The 21,522-nt window shown below is 40.2% G+C and overlaps 1 protein-coding gene across 2 annotated transcripts in view; it reads left to right on the forward strand.

Moving 5' to 3' along the window:
• The window catches only part of DDX58 (DExD/H-box helicase 58), a 56,149-nt gene that overhangs the window by 15,668 nt on the left and 18,959 nt on the right, over positions 1-21,522 (forward strand). The window contains exons 1-10 of one of the 2 annotated variants that reach the window (XM_006192497.3): positions 4,425-4,604; positions 8,238-8,372; positions 11,193-11,374; positions 12,312-12,459; positions 13,444-13,566; positions 15,244-15,345; positions 15,755-15,908; positions 16,482-16,740; positions 17,393-17,555; positions 19,159-19,278. In XM_006192497.3, the coding sequence (XP_006192559.1) occupies positions 4,499-4,604; positions 8,238-8,372; positions 11,193-11,374; positions 12,312-12,459; positions 13,444-13,566; positions 15,244-15,345; positions 15,755-15,908; positions 16,482-16,740; positions 17,393-17,555; positions 19,159-19,278 (1,492 nt within the window). In that variant the 5' untranslated portion in view covers positions 4,425-4,498. Of the gene's footprint in view, positions 1-4,424; positions 4,605-8,237; positions 8,373-11,192; positions 11,375-12,311; positions 12,460-13,443; positions 13,567-15,243; positions 15,346-15,754; positions 15,909-16,481; positions 16,741-17,392; positions 17,556-19,158; positions 19,279-21,522 lie in introns of those variants that run through there. The other variant, XM_032477568.1, reaches the window with a different exon arrangement.

Consider the following 21,522-nt stretch of genomic DNA (forward strand, 5'->3'; position numbering starts at 1 on the left):
TTTCAGAAAGGAAACATAAAGGAGGACCCCTAAAATTTGTATATAACCTTCACTCAAGTCCTTAGCTGACCTTGAAATGCATCCACGTAGGGGAGAATCCAAGGGGCCCAGGTAAGCAACAGTGGGAAGGCTGGAAAAGCTCAACAGATATCTCAGCTGCCACCACAGGGAAGACAGAATTTGGAGTCTGAGTCCCATCAACTTGGAAAGGCAGTAGAAACACGCAGGGCTTTTCCTTGAAACTCCTGCAAAGCCACACCTTAGCAGAAAAGGCTATACCCAGGATGAAGGGATTCATCTTGCATTAAAGGCAAAACTGAAACAGACCCACCACAATGTGTAAAACAAAGCTTCCATAATTTCAAAATGAGTAGCTGGTAGAACCACACTAGAATAAAAAGCAACACTCCCCAAAGTAATATAATAGAATCCAGGGATTTTCCAACATATCTGTAATGTCCAGTGTAAATCAAAAAATTATTAGACATGAAGGAACCCACAGTCAAGAGAAAAAACAGTTACAAAAACATACTGTGCAATAATCCACATGATGGAATCAGCAGACAAGGACTGCTGATTTAAAGACATTCTTAGAAATAGGTACATGAACTTAAAAGATGGCTATAAATGAAGGAACAGGTAGAGTTTCCCAGCTGAGAAAATGAAAGTAGGAAAAAAGAACCAGAGGCGATCTTAAAACTTTTAAAACCAATATTTGAAATGAAAAAGTCACTGGAAGCCTTAACATATTAGAGAAATCAGAAGGGAAATGACATCAGATGGAAAGAAACCAGTATATAAATGGGGATGAATAGCATCAGCATGGGAAAATAGGAAAGACTATCATTTTCTTATTTAAAAGACAACTGACTTTGTACAGTAAAGCTTATAACATTGTATTATGTGGTTTATAACACAGAAAAGTAAAAATTACAATAATATCACAAATGAAGGGCTGGGGTAGGTGGAATTATATGGTTACAAGGATCTTATCCTTTACCTGATGTGGGATAATATTTATTATAAGTAGACTGAGATAAGTTAAAGGTGCATATTGTAATCAATAGAGCAACTACTATGTATATACACATATCAAAAGCGAGAGATACAGCTAAAAGAAAACAAAAGATTATAGCTAAGAGAGATAAAAGTAAAACATATATTTCATTAACCCAAATCAAAGGAATAGAGGAGCAGAGAAACAAAATCAAATGCAACAAACAGCATAATTGCAGTTTTAAACCCATATATAATTAAATGTAAATAGATTTAATGCTCCAATTAAAAGGCTGAGGTGGTCAGACTGGATAAAAAAGGAGCACGTACCTATAAGCTGTATGCTAGAGGTACACTTTAAATATTAAGACAGGCTGAAAGCAGTAGGATGGAAAAAGATAGACCATACAAATAGTAAGCATAAAAAAGCTGTTATGGGTTTTGTGATATTACATGAAATAGTCTTTGATATAACAAGTATCAACAGAGACAAGAAAACATTTCATAGTGATAAAAGACATAGTTTATTAGGAAAACAACAATCCTAAATGTGTATGCATCTAATAGCAGAGCTACAAAGTTTATGAAGCAGAAACTAACAGAACAAAAGGGGCACTTGGACAAATCAATCATCATAGTTGGAGAATTTTTAACACCCTCTCTCAGTACTTGACATAACAAGTAGACAAAATTAGTAAGGTATAGGAAACTAGGACCAAACCAATAAGCCAACCTGACATAACTGAAATTTATAGAACATTATACCCAAGAACTGCAGAATACACATTCTTGTTAAGTGTACCTGGAACATATATCAAGACAGTCCATATGCTGGCCCATAAAACAAGTTCCAATAAATTTCAAAATGTTGAACTCTTAATGTATGCTTTCGGATCACAACAGTTTAAAATCAGAAGTCTCACATCAAGCTATGTAGGAAATTCCCAATATTTGAAAAGGAAACAGTACATTTCTAAATAACTCATAGGTTAAAGAAGCAATCAGGAATTTTAGAAACTATTTCAAATGGAATGACATTGAAAACACATTATATCCAAACTGATGGGATGTTAGATACTCTCAGCTGAGAAAAGGGAAATTTATGGCCTCAAATGCTTATATTTGGAAATAAAAATGTATAACATTACTGATCTAAACTTCTACCTTACTGAAGTAGCAAAAGAAGAGCAAATTAAATCCAAAGGAACTAGGAGAAAGTAATAACGATTGGAGCAGGAATCAGTGAAACAGAAAATAGAATAACGATGAAACTAGCAAAGCCAAAGCTTGGTTTTTGAAAAGATAAATACAATTGGTAAATTCCAGGCAAGACTGATTTTTTAAAAAGATAAAGGATAATAAGGAAGATCATGAACAACTTTATGCCAATAAATTGAATAATTTAGAGGAACTGGCAAAACTGATTTGACATCAGAATAGCCTTATATCTAGAAAATAAATTGAACTGTTATAATTTTCAAAGAAAACTCCAAGTCCAAATGGTTTTTTTTTTTTTTAACATTTTTCATTGATTAATAATCATTTTACAGTGTTGTGTCAAATTCCAGTGTAGAGCACAATTTTTCAGTTATACATGAACATATATATATTCATTGTCACATTTTTTCCTCTATGAGCTACCATAAGATCTTGTATATATTTCCCTGTGCTATACAGTATAATCTTGTTGATCTATTCTACATTTTGAAATCCCAGTCTATCCTTTCCCACCCCCCCAAATGGTTTTATTGGTGGATTCTGTTAATATTTAAAGAAGAAATGATGCCAATTATACACAAACTTTTGTTTTTATGAGGCTAGCATAACTCTGACATTACAAGAAAAGGACATTACAGACCAATATCCCTTATGAACATAGATAGAAAAATATTAGCAAATTGAATCCAGAAATATATTTTTAAAAAGGTGCTAACAAGACCAGATAGGATTTATCCTAAGAATTCTAGGTTGGTTTAATATTCAAAAATCAATCAATGAAATTCAGTATATTAACAGAATATATGACCAGCTCAATAGATACAGAAAAAAAAATTTGAAAAGTTCAACAGCTATTCATGATTAAACAAAAACAAAAACAAAAACAAAAACAAAAACAAAACCAAACTCTGAGCAAACTAGGAATACAAGAAAACATCAATCTGATAAAGGACATCGAAGAAAAACCAACAGCCAACTTTTTACAGAGTCTAAGCTTGTACTGCTAATAACATGACAGGCCAATACATCGAGAGATGAGTTGTTGGGACAAGGAATAGCAGCTTTGTTTGGAAAGCTAGCAAACCAAGAAGGTGGTGAACTAGTGTTCCAAAAAACTATCTTGCCTGAGTCAGCATTCAGGCTTCTTTTATACTGAAAGGAGAGGGGGTGTGGCTGGTTGTTGCAAACTTGTTCTCTCTGGAATTCTTTGTTCTTGCAGCTGTCCATGTAGGTCTGGTCACAATGCTCCTATAAACCTCCAACAAGGCAAATGTTATTCTCTGTCCTGTAACCTTTTATCTTTATATGAATGGGAAAGTGTTACACCTTTAAAGGTCAGAGGTCTTGAGGATGAGCTATACTGTACATTACAGGCAGTAGGCAACGTTCATTTTTGAGATGATCATAACCAAAACGTAAAAGCTAAAAACACAGAGACTCTAAAAAGAAAACAATATCTTTGTGACCTTGGAGGAGGCAAAGATTTATTTAAAAGCAGTAAACAAAATTTAAAAACTGATAAATATAGGTTTCACCAAAATAAATTTCCGATTAAAAGATAACTTTAAGAAAATGAAACGATTAGTCACAGGCTGGGAGAAGACATTTGGAATACTTATATTTGACTGTAATGCACCGTTTCACCCTGGCAAAAACCCCAAACAAGCCCAACAAGGGAACAAAATTACTGAAAGTGTATTTCCTGAATGTATATCACCTGGAGCTCTCTTACACTACAGGTGGGAATGCACAGCGGGACAGCCATTTTGGAAAACAGGTGACAGGTTCCTGCAAAGTTAGACACTGACCTCAGGACCCACACAACCTGGGGGAAGTGGTTACACCCGCATGCATTTTTCCAGAATTCATAGAACTGTACACGTAAAACCTGTGCATTTTATTGTATCTACACCTTAAACAAAAAGATAAATCAGAGCAAAACAGAAGGATAACTAAAATGAACATCGAAAAGCCGTCCCCAGGGGTCCTCTTGCGTCCCTCTGGACCAGCGAGCGCCCGCGGGCTGGCGAACCGAGCCGCTGGAGAGGAAAGGAAACCGCGCTGGAACGTGTGGGCGCGGGGGCTGGGCCGGGGGCCGGGCCGTGAGCCAGCACTCAGCTAGTTGCAGTTTCGATTTTCCCTCTGCCGTCCTGGTTCCCGGGTGACTCCGCCTCTCGGCGGCGCTGGGTGCGTTCCTAGAAAACCCCTCCCGGCTCCGCGCCGGGCTTCACTGCGAGCGGAGCGCGAGCGAGCGAGGGACCTCGCGGGGAGCCCAGCCGCCAGCATGACGACCGAGCAGCGGCGGAACCTGCACACCTTCGGGGACTATGTCAGGAAGATCCTGGACCCTACCTACATCCTGAGCTACATGGCCCCCTGGTTTAGGGACGGTGAGTGGTTCCCAGCGGCACCTGCCCTTTCGGGCAAGAAAACAACTCAGGACTTAATTCCATTTGCTTTTCCCGTTCTGTCGATCAATACAGGTAGCTTGCTAGGAACGCCGGGTTTTGGGCAAGATTTCCGCAGCACTTTAGAGATCGTCAGGGTTTGAGAAGCCCTTGGAGGTCCAGATGGGGAAACCGAGTCCCTGGAAGGTGAAATGACTTGCTTAGGGGTGCATAAATATTTTGATTCAAAGTTGGAGAAACACGTCGCTGTCCATTTCTTTTATTTCTACTAATAATGAAGTCTACTGTGTGTTTGTTTTTGTGCTGACATCAGAGATTCAGAAATAAGATAGGAGAACTTCCTTTTAAAATACTTTACAGTACAAGGATTTGAAGGTGGGAGGTGGGTGAGGGCAGAAGTATACAAATAGTTACCAAGTGCTGTCAGAACTCCACGTAAGTTGAGACTTAACGCTGCCAGATCTTATTTACACTTCAAATAACTGGAAACGAGAGGAGCAAGAATTCCTAGACTGAATGGGCAAATCTGGACCTCCTTGTGGGACATCAGTAATGGCTGGGAGGTAGCACATCTAAGGGAAGGACAAACAGCAGGTAACCCTGGGAGCAAGAACTGGGTTTAGGAACAGAATTAACGACCTTAAAGGAACAGTGTAGGGTTGTGTGCCCAGGGAAGCTAGGATAGGTGACAAGGGAGGTTGCTGTTATAGACTGAACTCTGTTTCCTCAAAGGGATATGTTGAAACTCTAACCCCAGATCTCAGAATGTGACCTTATTTGGAAATGGGATCTTTACAGAGGTAATCAGTTAAGAAGAGATCATACTAGAGTAGGTTGGGTTCCTAAGCAAATGCAATTAGTGTCCTGATAAGAAGACAGCCATGTGAAGACAGAGAGCAACAAGGAGAAGCTCACGTAAAGACGGAGGCACAGATTATAGTGATGTGGCCACAAGACAGGCAAACAGAAGAGAAGGTAATGTGAAGAAAGAGCAAAGATTGGAGTGATGCGGCCACAAGCCAAGGAATGTCAGCAGCCACCAGGAACTGGAAGGGGCATGGCTGTATTGTCCCCTAGAGCATTCAGAGAGAGTGTGGTCCTGCCAACACCTTGGTTTCAGACTCTGGCCTCCAGATCTGTGAGGGAATAAGTTTCTGTTGTTTGAAGCCACCCACTTTGTGGCAATTTGTTACTGCAGACACAGGAAGCTAATATAGATGGCTAAAATTAAAAAGACAGACAGTAAGAAGTGCTGACAAGGATATATAGAAACTGGAATCCTCATAAATTGCTGGTAGAAATATAAAATGGTGCAGTTCCTTGGGACAACAGTTTGGCAATTCTTTACAGTATTAAACATAGACTTACCATAGGACCCAGCAATCTCATGCCTAAGTGTATACTCAAGAGAAATGAATACATGTGTTCATGAAGGAATACATGTGTACAAAAACTTGTACATGAATGTTCTTGGCATTACTCTTTGTAAAAAACAAAATGTAGAAAGAGCCTAAATGTCCATTAACTGATGAATGGATAGACAGAATGTGGTATATCCATACAGGAATATAATTCAGCAATAAAAAGCATGCTACAACATGGATGAACCTTGAAAACATTATGCTAAGTGAGAGAAGCCAGCCACAAGGACCACATACTACTATATGATTCCATTCATATGAAATGTCCAAAATAGGCAAATCCACAGAGACCCAAGTAGATGAGTGGTTGTCTGGGGCAAAGAGGAAATGGGGAGTGACAGCTAATGGGTACAAGGTTTCTTTTTACAGTAATGAAAATGCATTAAAATTAGATAGTGGTGATGGATTTACAGCTCTAAAAACCATTGAATTTTACACTTTAAAAGAGTTAATTTTATTGTTATCAAGACAGAGACCCTGGCAGAGAAGGAGGGCATTTCTTCTTTTCTTCTTTCATTCATTCAACATACCTTTGTTGGGTGTATCATTAAGTGCTAGGTCCTCTTCTAAACTCTGAGAATACAGAGGTTAACCAGCCAGCCAGCTGGCTTACTTCCTTGGAATTTACATTCCATTGACAGTGGGAAAAAAATGGAAAATTACCCAATGTCAGGTTATATGAAGACAATGGTTTGGCCACCACCGCAGACATAGAGTTAGTGTACAAAGTCCATATGACTGCCAGCAGGTTGGTGGATAGTTTTCTGCTACCTGGCCTCACTGTGTTTCTCTTTAGCGCCTTTGCTTTCTCTTTTCTGCCTTATTTCCTACCATCCGTTGACCTAAAATAAAGAGACTGCCAGATGTTTCTCCAGCAAAGATGAGTTTATTTGGGATCAGCAGAGAATTGCAATCTGAGGTCTGCAGCCATGGCAAGCCACATGCAAGTCCCTGCAGGGCCAGAGAAGGAGGACGCTTTTATACAGAGGAAAAGGAGGCTGAGAATGGTTTAGTAAGCAAAGAGTCCATGGCTTTTCATTGGCTGAGTCCTTGCCAGGAAACAAGAGGAGTCTGTCTTCCTCTTGGGCTCAGCTTTGGTCACAGTGCATGAGAGCTCCCCCTTCTGGTCTCCTGACTCTATTGAATTGAGGTTTCTGTTTATTAATAATTTTTTTCACATCCTAGCAAAAACCTGGAAGAAGGACCATAAAAGTATATGTTTATTTCTAACTCTGCTTGCTAAGTCCACTGTAATTGTTACTAATGACATGAGTGGTCCTATCCTCACATTCTTTACTCTTGCAATTAATTCAAACTTTTGAACAAGAGACTGTGAAAATGTTAGAAGAAGCCTTTGTTCTTCCCTCTAACCTGGTGCTACCATGACTTCTCCTTTATTATGAGAAGACTCTTGTAAATATCTTTAAGAAACTCCTTTTCTTAAGGACTGCCCTAGAGCATGTTCCCAGACCTCCACAACAAACTAGAAGTTTCCAGAGAGGATGGGAAGAATAGGCGCGACTGGCCTGAGCAGAGAAGTTGCTGCCTTCCTGCAGTTCCTTCTGTTGCTATGATTTGTCATAATCCCCAGACCCATTTGAGAAAGTCCGACAACCCTTAGTGGTTTTACTTCTGTCGACTGAGAAAAATGCACAACCTAAAAGTTGAGAGTTATGTTTTATTCAGCAGATTTTCTGAGGACTTCAAGCCTGGGAGACAGCCTCTCAGAGAGCTCTGAGGGACTGCTCTGAAGAGGTAAGAGAGGAGCCAAGATATAGGGGTTTTTGCAACAAAGACCAGGTAGTGAGAACATCAAAAGATGACTGTTAAAGAAAACCAGACATCTCAAGTTAAGGGATTTAGCGCTTTTCTATGTATGGGAAGATGCAAGAGTCTGGGCTCCTTGAAATCATTCCTTTGATATGCAGCTCAGCTACCTAAGGCCCATATCCTGTGCTTCCCATCCTAAGGCCCCTCAGGGGCATCTCTGCCGGTGGCTGCAGTGGTTGAGGGCTTGACAGTGGCAGCCTGTTTGTCTCCATCCTGAGTTCCCTCAGGGCTCACATTCGGGTCTGAAGTGACTTGGTGGCTGCAATGTCCTTTGTTTACTGACTTGGCTGGCAACATTTTTCATTCACACTTGCAGTGCTTAGTGGTTCTGCAGTTTGACAGTCACTCTTGCTTCTGTTTGTAGATGAGGTGCAGCACATTCAGGCTGAGAAAAACAACAAGGGCCCGATGGAGGCTGCCTCACTTTTTCTGCAGTTCTTACTGGAGCTCCAGGAGGAAGGCTGGTTCCGTGCCTTTTTGGATGCCCTTAACCAAGCAGGTTAGTTCATTCTTCTTACTCACAAATCAGAGTATATTACTTAATTGTTTCAGAACGTTGTAAAAGTGAAATGTTGTTAATTTCAAAATCCACATTTAGTTCATGTCTCATAATCTGAGGCAATATAAGGACTAGTTTGAGGCAGATACTATAATTGTCTCCCTGAAATATCCAAAGGAATCTACAGAGAAATATTACAGGTAATGGGAGAGTTTAGGCAGTTTATTGGATTTAAGGTTAATAGTTATTTTTTTACAGTACTTTTTAAAATTCTGGTTGTAGTTACATTTTCCAGTACTACAAAAATTAGTTACGTTTCTACCCACTGGAAGCAAATAGAAAATGTAATCCAAAACGAAATACCATATATAATAGTAACGAAAGTTGTAATGTATTTAGGAATAAACCTATCAAAGATGTATAGAGTCTGCATGGAGAAAGTGATAAAAGGCTGTTGAAAATTATTGAAGAAGCCCCAGCTAAATGGAGATGTGTACCCATGCACGTGGAGAGGAAGACCTGACACCGTAAGCCTGTCGGCTCTCTCTACATGGACCTGTATATTCAGTACAATTCTGAATAAAAATCCAGCGTGCTTTTTCATGAGCTTGACAAGCTGATTCTAAAATGTATCTGGAAGAATTATGACCCAAGAATAGTCAATACACCCCTAAAGAAGAATTAATTAGGTTGGGGCTTCCCTTTCTAGATACTGAAATTTATTATAAAGCCATAGGCATTGAGGTGGTATAACAATGATCATGGCATCGTAAAACTGACCAAGGAAGTAGAATAGAGAGCCTTCAATTAGGCTTTTGTGTTTATGGAAACCTGATATATTGGAGATCACCGGGAAAGGAGGATCATGCAGAAAGGAAGGGCTTTTTGACAAATTGCAGTGGGCCATTTTAAACAGGATAATGTTAAAAACCAAAAAACCCTAACTTTCATAACTATGTGAATACTAAAAAATTTGTATTCCTTACCTCCTTCCATGCACATATACATACACACTCACACACATACACAATTTATTCTAAAGAATTGAAGACTTAATTCTTAATGGAAAAATTTTAACAATTTTATAAATGAATATAGAATAGTATTTTTATGACATTGGGGTATAGCAGTATTTATGAAACAAGACGTTAAAACATTAACTGTAAAAGAAGGATTGATAAATTTGATGACATTAAGATTAAGGACATCTGTTTATCAAAAAAACGCTATAAAGAAAGTGGAAAAACAAGTCACAGACTGGGGGAGGGTGTTCTCAAAATATATGATCACCAAAGAAGTAGTATCAAGAATATATTTAAAAGGATTTAAAATCAATTAGAAAAGGAAAGAAGAGATTTACAAGGCAAAAGATGGCACCAGGCACTTCAAAGAATAGGAAGCATGAAAGGTTAATAAACAAATGAAAAGATTCTCAGCCCAACTAGCAATTAGGAAGTTGTAAATTGGGAACACAATGAGATAGAATTATAGATAGATAGATAGATAGATAGACATTCTTTTTCATTATAGGTTGTTAGAAGGTGTTGAATATAGTTCTCTCTGCTATGCCATAGGACCTTGTTGTTTATCTATTTTATATATTATGTATCCAGTAATCCCAAACTCCTAATTTATCCCTCCCCCACCCTTTTATAACTGCTAGATAGCAAAACTTAAGAAGTCCAACAATGTGAAGACTTGAAGAGAATCTTTAGTGTTGGGAAATCTTAAGTAGCACCATAGGGAGTGTAAATGCTACAACTATTTTGAAAAATGATTGGCATCATCTTGTATAGTTCAGCTCGCATGCAAGCTTAACAAACAAAACTGAAAGCAACCTCAGTATCCTCCAAGAGGGGACTGGATAAGTAAATTTTGTAATATTCACGCAATGGTCTGTTATACTGCAATGGAAATTTGCGAACATAGCTATAGACAGCAACACAGGTGAAGCTTGGAAATGTAATATTAAACTTTTTAAAAAGTCAGATAGAATTGCATTTAGTAGGAAATAATGATAAACGTTTCAAACACCCTTGAAGTAAATATGTATTGTTTAGGGAACTGAACATGTGCCGTGCAACTATTCAAAAAAAATCAAGAGAGTGATAAATCAAATACAGGATAGTTGTATCTTTGCAGGAAAATGTAAGGGTGGGAAAGAGGAGGCGGGCACGCAGCCACGAAAGAATCGGTAGTCGTAGTTGAATGTGTGCTCATTTTGCTGTCGTGCTCTTTATAGCCTGATGAAAAGGGTGTGGGCCTTGCAGTCAGACAAGTCTGGTGATTCTGTTAAGAGAAACTTAGAGCCAAGCATTCTTGGAGTATTACAGTTGGAAATAATTTTTCCTTCTCAAATTTCCCATTCTCCTTACTATTCTTTTCTTGGAATAATGTAGAAGGTAAGCTCCTGAGGGACAGGAGTGAAAATTTTTATTTCTTTTTGTCCTTTTTACTGCTTTGCACTGAGAAGATACTTAACAACTTGATGGTTTGACTCATTGAAAGACAAGTCAGAGGTTGTAGGTAAAGTCCATGGGGTACCTTGGAAGGAAGACTTCATGCTGAGACCAAGTGTAAGACTTCAGATTGATCCTTAGTACTTTCTCCTAGGAGATGATTAACGTTGTTTGAGGACCTAAAATGTGGGGTGCCTAGAATGCATATTGACTTTTCTTTTTGAAAGAGTATTAATAACAGAGATTTACAGATATGTTTTGATTTCTCTCACTGTACATTCAAACATGGTTCCTATGATATTAACCTCAAAGTACTTTTCAGTTGGCCTTGTAAAAGCCCCATTTTCTTTCTACCTTTCAGGTTATTCTGGACTTTATGAAGCCATTGAAAGTTGGGATTTCCAAAAAATCGAAAAGTTGGAGGAGTATAGATCACTTTTAAGGCGTTTACGACCAGAATTTAAAACCACGATTAATCCAAAAGATATCCTTCCTGAAATATCTGAATGTTTAATTAGTCAGGAATGTGAAGAAATTATGCAGGTATTTAATTAATATTAAATTTTTTAATTTGGGGGAGATAATTTGAACATGGGGAACATCTTCTATTTTCTGTGCTGTTTTAGACCTGAGGAAGATCACTGAAATTTATGGAAGTCCTCAAATCTAAGGCATAATTACCTAGAAGAGTACTTTTAATTGTGATCTGAGTAATTTTTATGTCACAAGTTTTTTTTCAGGTTTGCCCTATTTTCAGTGAAAACTATTTTATTACTTTTGTGAATAATGTTTTATGCAAATTTAAATAAAACCAAAGAGCTTAGCAAATAAAAAGAAGGCTAGAGATTCCAGTAGTTAAGTGTTCAAACCTAGCTCAACTGCTTGCTAGTGGTGTGATCTTAGGCAAGTTATTTAATTTCTCTTACGTCTCTGTTTCGTCCTGTATAAAGTGGAAATAATAGTAGTATGTTATTAATATGGTATTTTATAGGATTAAATGAGATAATATATGTAAAGTGCTTACATATGCCTGGCAAATAATAATAAGTGCTCAATACGTCTTAGTTATTGTGATGAATAATAAAAGTCATGTAAGTTCCACCACTCTGAAAAAAACCATTTGTTAATATTTGGTTATATTCTTCCAAATATCCCTATGCTAATACACCCATATTTTGAATGGTTGTCAAATGGGTTAATCGTTTTCCTGATATTGCTGCTGATGATACATATAACATCTCAGAGGAGATGAGAACATATGGTTTGACATAGTGGTATCATGTGTAGAGGACAAGAATGAAGGAAAAGGTATCTCAAAAGACCGTGTTGGATGGGGCCAAAATGGTCATGAAGGAGACCTACTGAACCAGAGTCTTCACTGATTTTAAGTCAGGTAGTACTTGAATTGATATTTCTTCAGGGAAAACTCATAAAATGAAAACTTTCAAAATGATCAGTCAACTGCATTTGTCTTGCTTAGGTTTGTTCCAACAAGGGGCTGATGGCAGGTGCAGAGAAAATGGTGGAATGTCTTCTCAGATCAGACAAGGAGAACTGGCCCAAAACTTTGAAACTTGCTTTGGAGAAAGAAGAGAGCAAGTTCAGTGAACTGTGGATGGTGGAGAATGGTAGGCTGTTCAGAAGGGTGGGAGGGTCTGAAAACATGCCCTTCCTCATGGTTCTACTTAGGACTTCCTTCACTCCTCCCTGTTCTTCACTCACTGTCAGAGGCATTTTCCCTTCAGGTACTCATGCCTACAACTCTAGCAAGAGGCCAGCATGAAGTTGAGTTCTAGGAAGCAGGTGGTTATTTGCCTACAGCATTAGTTTGGTTGTATATAACCCCTAAAAATGGATCAGGACAAATCACTCTCATCCAGAATTAGCCCATCTGGCCCAAAGGATTTGGGGAAGTCTGAGGCTGAGGCCATTGTCTGGGTTTAGATTATCAGAGAAATAGCTTGCAAATTCAAACCCCAGGACTCACCCCATTTAAAGAGTTGAATCATGATAGACATTACCTGGTTCCCCTAACTGGAAGCCAGCTGGAACTGCACCAGAATGGGACTGAAAAAAAGAATCTGTTGTGATTCAGTATCTGAGCCATCATTTGGCTTCCTGGAGCTGCTAACATCTCAGAGCTTTATTTTAAAGGCCAGATTTGGTGAGCCATCTGGCAGTGTCTGGTCTTAGCCATTCGTTGGCTTCTTTAAGATCATAAATTGTTCCAGAAATTGTCTGTATAAATACATGTCTGATTTCTTGGGTCGAGTCAGGAATGGAAGACATGGGTGTCTGCTAAATTGTACTTCTCTTCTTTGGGGGATCTTGTCAAAATGCAGATTCTGATTCAGCAGGAGCTCATGGGTCTGCATTTCTAACAAGCCCCTAAAGAGGTTGCTGGTCCATGTTCCAACCTCTGAATGATAAAGTCCTAAATGACAGTGGAGTTCAAACTCCAAACTGAGATTTCAAACTCAAAAAATTATTTTAATTGTTATAAAATGGAAGTTTAAAAAACTTTAGTATTATGACCCCTTTGTAAGACTTTCGCCCTCAAGACCATAATCAGGTAATGTACAGATTCTAAGATGTTTTTTGATCTCATAAAGGTGCAAAAGGTGTTGAAATGAAAGATCTTGAGGATGATGAAACGAAGACTTTCGATGTACAGATTTTCTACAAGGAAGAACCAGAAAACCAGAATCTTAGTCAGAATTCTCATCCCTCTTCAGGTACTCAGCATTGTTTGTTCTTTTCCAGAATGGCGCTCTTTAGGTTTTTTGTGTGGGGATGTGTTTTGCAGTGCCAAAAGTCACAGCCTAATAAAAAGGGTTTTAAGGAAAAGTAAGACAGAAAAGAGAATTATATTAAAATTGACGCTGCTTCTATCATTAAAAATGTCATTCTCTCCCTTGCATAGCTATTGCCAGCTTCTTCTTCTTCTTCTTCTTTTTTTTTTTTTTATCTTTTTTTGGTCTTCTTTCATCACTAAAGGCATGTCTACATGGAAGATGCAAATAGAGTCTTCCCAGAAACTCTGTGTCTGTGAAATCCAGAATCAGCTTTGCTTTCTAAAGAAACACTTCTAGTCCTTGTGAGTCACTTGCTCAGTTTCCTCTGAGGCTCCCAGGGCTGTGATGTACGTTGATGAAGTGTGTGCACTGCACAAATGTGTGGGGCTGAGATGTTGAGCCAGGGTAGAGATCAAGCCTGTGCTTTTTGTCAAACAGTGCCCTGAGGGGCTGTGTCCTCCTAAAGGGGAGCCTTTCTCTAATTCACACTAAGGCACTATATAAATTAGCTGTGGTCTTGTAAGGCCCACCTTAAGTTTCTAGAAGCATATTTTCATGAGGAGACCAGAAAGTTGCATAATAAGCCATAGTAAAAAGTAATTTATAAACAACAGGATTCTACTGTATGGCACAGGGAACTATATTCAGTATCTTGTAATAACCTATAATGAAGGAGAGTATTTATATGTATAACTGAATCACTATGCTTCACCAGAAACTAACACAACATTGTAAATCAACTATACTTCAGTTGAAAAAAAAAGGTTATTTCTAAAAGGGCATCAGGGAAGAGATTAGGATTTAATAATGGGTAGTGTTAGAAGGAAGGTGTGATTTGGGATAACACCATAAGAAGAACATTTATAGATTACTTCTGCAACCAAATGATATATGTTTCTTGTCATTCCAGAATAAAATCAATGAACATAAATTGCTTTAAAATTTTCTGACATGTAAAAGTCCTTAACTCACTTAGCCTTTTAGAAATCCCCCTTTTCTTTAAAATGGGTAGGCGGAATCCATAGATGATGTCCAAGGCCTTTTCTAGCTTTTAACATTTATATACTTATCCATTACTAAGATAAAACTTCTGATTATTTTTTTGAAATTTATATGTTTATCTATTACTAAGATAAAGCTTCTGATTATTTTTTGGAAACTTCTGGTTCTATTGAGAGACTGGAGAATTACAAAGCATGGTTGCTCATCCGTGAGAGATTACTCTGGGAGCTCAGTATTTATAGCTTGATGTTTTTGAAGGCTCTTGGACGGATTTGTTGTTTTGTCCTGTGCAGCATTTCCTCTAACTGGTGTCTGTCTTGCCCCCTGGATTAGGCCACTCCTGCTTTAGTGTCTCCTTATTAGACTTCCATGATTGTTCAGAAAGAAATCTTTGTAGGTTTTCTTTTCCCCTTCTTGCTATTGGTACTTTGTCGTTGAGGGAGAATTCTGTACTTCGAATCAGTGCAGAAGCTGAAAGGTTAATTAGGGATAAGAATTCTAAACTTCCTTCAGTGAGGCCTTTCTTGTTAGAGTCAGAATTCTTGTCTAGTGGGCAATTGCCTTGATTCCTCAAAAGAGTCACTATTTGATAATTTAGTTCCTTTTATATTACAGAAGCGCCTCATATTTACAGCCCAGTGAAGCCAAGAAATTACCAACTAGAGCTCGCTTTACCTGCTCAGAAAGGAAAAAACACAATAATATGTGCTCCTACTGGTAAGCCAATTGCCATTACTTACGTAGTTTCTCTGTTTGCTTCCTTTTTTTCTCCTTTTATTAAACACTGGGACAAAATGGGGAAGCTTCAGTTTTTCACTGTTCCATTTGTCTTTTGAGAAGACCATTCCATTAACGTGGTCTTCAAGGTGTTTTAAGGACCATGAGGAGGGAAGGGAATGCGCCCGCTTTCACTTCCTGCAGGCCCTGGCTGTCAGTGCAGGGAGCCTGAGAGGGAGCTTGATTCTGAGTCACAGCGTAAATTCTGCAGTTGTTAACCCACCTGCATGCCCAGTTGACTACTCAGCACAGTGGCTTTAGAGGAGCCAGAAATAATGACCTTTCTACAGAAAGATTTTAGTATACTGTCAGTTAGTTACATGTTTTCTTTCTTTTTATGTGTTAAAAGGTTGTGGAAAAACCTTTGTTTCACTTCTTATCTGTGAACATCATCTTAAAAAATTTCCGCAAGGACAAAAGGGGAAGGTTGTCTTTTTCGCTGTTCAGCTCCCAGTGTACGAGCAGCAGAAGTCTGTGTTCTCACAACATTTTGAAAGACTTGGGTACGTAAAACAGTCGGTCCAATGTCTTTTTCTCAAGCTTCTTGCAACTGACGTGTTTTCTGCTTGTTTTGCTTTTGGAAAACTATGATTCCAAAGATTTATGGTAGATTCAGCCTTTATATAATCTAGATGTAATTCCTTCATGGATTCAAATCTTTTTCATTAGATATACCTGAAATCCAGAACTCCTTTGATTAGCTCTTGTAGAGGAGTAATGACTTGAGAGAAATTTTATACTTAAATGGCACATTTAACTTTTTAATGACTTTATAATTTATTTAATAGTTTTCTTTCTTTGCTATTTTCTTTCTTGGTGGCTTGAAAGAATTACTTTTGGCCCTCTGTATCTGCATGCGCCGCATGGACTGCAGTCTGCTGGAAATTCTACGTACCTTAACATTTATTGAGCACTTACTATGCATCAGGCTTTGTGCTAAGAACTTAACTTTTCTCCAGATCTATTTCTTTTGGACTTAGGGGGAACTTAATGAATGTTTTGATCTAGTGTTTCGTATCTTTGTGGTTCCCCATTCACATCATGGTTGGTAATAGGGTGCTTCTGTCACTTTCCAGGTACAAAGTTGCAGGCATTTCTGGAGCAACATCTGACAATGTCTCCGTGGAACAGATTGTTGAGAACAATGACATCATCATTTTAACTCCACAGATTCTTGTGAACAGTCTTAAAAATGGGACTGTTCCATCACTCTCTGTGTTTACTTTGATGATATTTGATGAATGCCACAACACCAGTAAACACCATCCTTACAACATGATCATGTTCAATTATCTAGATCAGAAACTTGGCGGATCTTCAGACTCACTGCCCCAGGTATTTCCAAAGTCAGACATGCTCTAATCCTCCTAAATCCTATTAAATTACTTTAAATTATTAAATTAAATCCTTTACTTACCCTTGTGGCCAAATTGGGATATCCTTCTGAGATTCTAAATGCATATTGTACAACTCGTTGATTCATTTTGCTTCATTCATTCATTTATTCCCTTAACAGATATGTATTAGATATCTCCATGTGTCATGTGCTGAATCAGGTATCAGGGATACAAATATAAAAAGAAATAGTCGTTGCCCTCAAGGACACACAGCCAGTGGGACACGGCTGGGATCGGAGTGGAAGTGTGTCTGGTTTTAGTCCTTTTCCTTTTCAGTGTGTTATTCTGTGCATCATGGGGGCACGAGGGTAAAGGAGAGAGAGGTCCTGCCTTGAAAGGGTTTCCTCTCTTGGCTCCTTGCTGCTTTGTGTTCAGCACAGAAGCCAAGAGACTCCTGCATTTATTCAGCGCTTTGCCGAATAGGGACCTTTCCATTTCTGATGTCACAGAGACTGTCAGAAAACTAACGTCCTTGCTCTTTATCTGAAGTCAGTTTAAAAAACCTATGTTAGCAGGACAGCGTCGCAGGAGAGGTTGTGGAAACACCATGCTATTCCCCAGACATCTAACGGTTTGGAATTCTCCTCCAGGTCGTTGGGCTGACTGCCTCGGTTGGCGTCGGGGATGCCAGAAACACAGCTGAAGCCACAGAGTATCTCTGCCAATTATGCGCGTGTCTTGACACATCAGTGGTAGCAACAGTCAAAGACAACTTGGAGGAACTGGAGGAAATGGTCTATAAGCCCCAGAAGTGTAAGTGGGATCCCGATACAAGCCCTTTGGGACTTTGTCACCCTCTGCTCTTCTTAGTTCAGGGCCATTGAGATGAACACTGAATTTTTACCCTTTCTCTGTTTAGTAGAAAATACTTAATCTCAAACTTGGGGAATAATCACATTTCCAGCTTCTCTCCCCAACGGAGCTCAGGAGTGGCCTGTAGAAAGCAAACATTTGCTCTTCCTTTGCATCAAGCTCATGTAAAGGTATGGCAACGAGAGAGAGAGAGAGATGATGAGAAAATCTGAGCGTCTAGATGGCTCAGTCCTTCCCTGAATTCCATGCCTGAGGAGGACACCGAGTGTTGATTCATTATTTGAATATATATCCGGGAATTTTGGTTGAAGTGAAATAATCTGAACTCATCAAAAGATCAGAATATGATTTTATTTATAAGATTTTTTTCTTAGTTTTTGTTTGTTTGCTTGTTTGTTTTTTGGAGGGTAGGCAATTAGGTGTGTTTGTTTATTTATTTATTTTAACGGAGGTACTGGGGACTGAACCCAGGACCTCATGTATGCCAGGCATACACTCTACCACTGAACTATCCCCTCCCTCCTAAATAAGATTGACTAAGAAATGTTTACTGAATACCAGTGCTAGACTAACCCAGCAAGGGAGAGGGGTGCAGAAGATGCATGTGACTTTATCCTCGCTCTCTGAATAGTATATGACAGAATGAGTAAAAGGCAGAACAAACACACATGAACCAGTCAGGGAGCTGCCTGTAAGGAGTTTAGAGAAGGTACCCGATGTGAACCTTTAAATATCACGTACAAATTTCTTATAATCCAGTCCCTCCCACCCTCTGAGCTTCATCTTCTCCCAACTCCCATAAACCCAAGCAAGTCCCATCCTCTGGGTTCCTCGGATGGGTCACGTGTGTTCTCTTTCTAAGCTTTTCCATCCTGTCCTTTGCACATGACTGTGCTCACTCCTCCTTACCTCTTCCCCTGTTTATCCCACGACACTGCCCCCCTCCCCTGGAAGAATTAGAGTCTTTCCCTTGCACCATGACACCTTACACCCACAGTGCAGCACTCCGCACTGGTCATTTGGCCCTGTAGCTTTCTCTCTGCTGAGAACACAGACCTCTCCGGGGCACGCAGCAGGTTCTTTTCTGTCAACACCGGAACCTGGCACCTGGTAGGTGTTTAATAAGTTTCCATGGACACAATGCAAAAATGAACGTTAGGGACATTATGAACACTCTCGGGAGTCAGGTGGGAATGGAGAAGCTCAGAGAACAGAGACAGGGTTTCAAGTGTGGCATTTGCAGAAGTAAGATAGATGTCAGCTCATCAGAGCAGAGGCTCTGTGTTGAGTAACAGGAAAGTCCAAGTGAGAAGCTGAATTAGACCCAGACCTCGAAAGAGAGAGATGTTAGAAGCAGTGCACTAAGCTCTAGGGAGTCGCTTCAGGGGTTTTGAGTATTTGTTTTATCATTCAGCCGACCTGCCTGTGAGCTTGGGGCCTCAGGTTTCAGAGGAAGTAAGAAAGGCAGAGAGAGGCTTGGAGAGGCCTGCTTTGAACTGCATGTTCTCCCTGAAAAATACTCACTTTCCTTTGATGGCTGTAGTTTTCAGGAAAGTGAAATCACCGACTGCCAACAGATTTAAAAGCGTCATATCTCAGCTGATGTTGGAGACCGAGGGTCTGGCAAAGAGTATCTTTGAAGAACTTGGTGCCATAAGTCTCGGTGAGAATAACCTCATTTTGTAACCTCTCCTTTTGGGAATAGCCGTCTCTGTTCACTTGTGTCTTTCTGCATTCTCCTTAGTTCAGACAATGTCAAGATCATAGCCGGAGGTTGACTGTTTTGATTCTAATTTATTCACGAACCTTATAAGTCCTCCTTTATTTTGCTTTTTTTTTTCCTTTTTAAATCCAAAGTAAATGTATCTGGACACACACGCCTGAAAAATACCCTATTTAAATCAATTCATTGCTTTCTTGACCTTCCAATTAGCTTTCCATCCTGACTTCTTTCTTTATATGAGTGAAACCACCATCCCCTTGAAGACTCAGAATTAAATCTAGGGGTGATCTTTGATTCTTTCTTCTTTTGAGACTCTCATGAAGTCACCAAGTTCTGTTCTTCTTTTTTTAATTAATTAATTCATTCACCAGGTATTTATTGTGCCAGGTACTATGCTAGATCATACAAATGCCAAGATTACATACAGTCTTGCCCTCAAGGAACGCACAGTCAAATAATGAGAATCAGATGCAAATAGTTTCCATGCGGCAGGGGAGAGTTGTGTGATCCTGGCGCCATGGGAGCACATGGGAACTTAGGCCTGGACTGGGCTGCAGGGAAGACTTCCTGGAGGAGGTGATGCCTGAGACAGATCTTGAAGTCAGCCAAGTTAAGACGGACAGATAATCAAGTGAGGTCGAAAAGGCATCAGACTTAGACGGAGAGAGCACTGGTGAGGTTTAGGACTTGTGAGCATTTCATAATTCTGACATGTGAGCAGCGGAAAGGAGCGAGGTGAAACAGGAGGCAGGGAACAGACAGTGAAGGGCCTGGTAGGCCAAGTGGAGTTTGGATTTTATCCTAAAAGCAGTGGGAAGCAGTGGACAATTTTAACCTGATTAGTCCTGTGAGGGGGACACCAGGGAATGAAGCAGGCCAAACGGAGGCAGTGGAGGTGGGTGGAGAAGGCAGGAGGCTTGTGAAACAGGAGGTGTTCAGATTTAAGGGCTGCCTGGGTTTGGGTGGGAGTGAGAGCGGGCAGGGAGTGGGGGCAGCGTCCCCGGCCTTCTGGCTTGGCGCCTGCGTGTATGCCAGCAGGTGGTGCTGGTTCCAGAACTAGGAGCAACTTGGGCAGGTACAGGTGAGTTTAGTTTTGGAGACGCTGAATTCTTGATAACTCCTGGAATGTCACCTTCTCTCACGCTTAATTTGCTTTTCTCTTTCCTCTTCTTTCACAGCTTGATTTTGGACTTATTCTAACAGCTGGTATGCCCACCTCCACTCTCTTTTCCATCCAACCCTCATACCTGGGCTAGTTTTCCTGAAATTACCAGGTTTCCCCCCCTTAATGGAGGCACTGGGAATTGAACCCTAGACCCTGTGCACACCAAGCCTGTGCCCTACCACTGACCTATCCCTCCCACCTCCCTGAAATGAGCAGTTTCATCACGTCAGTGTCCTGCTGGAATCCTTGTCCTTCAGGCTGAGCATGCACAGCGCTCACCTGCCCACCCGCCCGTGCTGCCCGCCCGTGCTCTGCGCGCCTGGTCTGGTTCTGCTTCTCCTGCCAGCTCTCCACTCCTTCCCTACTTGAATCTGTGATTAGCAGTTCCTCGAACGTTCATTCGCTTGTTCGTTCATTCAGTGCTGGGCACTGTGCTAGGTGGTGGGAATGCTGCGAGGACCCTGAGACACAACCCCTGCCCTCGTGGCGTTTCTGTTTTGGCTAATGGTAGTGCCAAAGGCAGATAAGTAAGAGTAATGAAGCAACAGGGGAGGGGGCAGGTGAGCAGTGGTGATATGTGTGTTTCAGGCAGAGGAGACAGGAGAGTGGAGAGAGTGGGGACTCCCATTAGTCCTGTGAAATGCAGGAAGGGGCGCAGCTAGAGATGAGAGTCAGAAGCAGGCAGAGGTCAGATCACAGAGGTAGGAGTTTGGCTGGAAGAATCTACTATAGGCTTGCCAATAGTGGGTTAGCATTGTTTCTCACCTGCAATTTTGGGGACTTCCTCCACCTGCTGAATAGAGACTGGATTGGAGGGGACAAGGCAGGAGATGAGGAGACCAGGTAGGGGCTCATGCAGTTACCCAGGAGCACGAGGATGTGGTCGGGGTTGGGGAGGTGGCAGGAGAGTGGAGAGGCGAGAATTTCCGCCTTCTCATTCCTCCCGTCTCTAATCCCCCACCTCCACCTCTTCACCAGGCCGAATCCTGTCAACTGCTTGTTTCCAGATGGCTTATTTT

Source organism: Camelus ferus, chromosome 4 (genome assembly GCF_009834535.1).
Source record: "Camelus ferus isolate YT-003-E chromosome 4, BCGSAC_Cfer_1.0, whole genome shotgun sequence".
NCBI lineage: Eukaryota > Metazoa > Chordata > Mammalia > Artiodactyla > Camelidae > Camelus > Camelus ferus.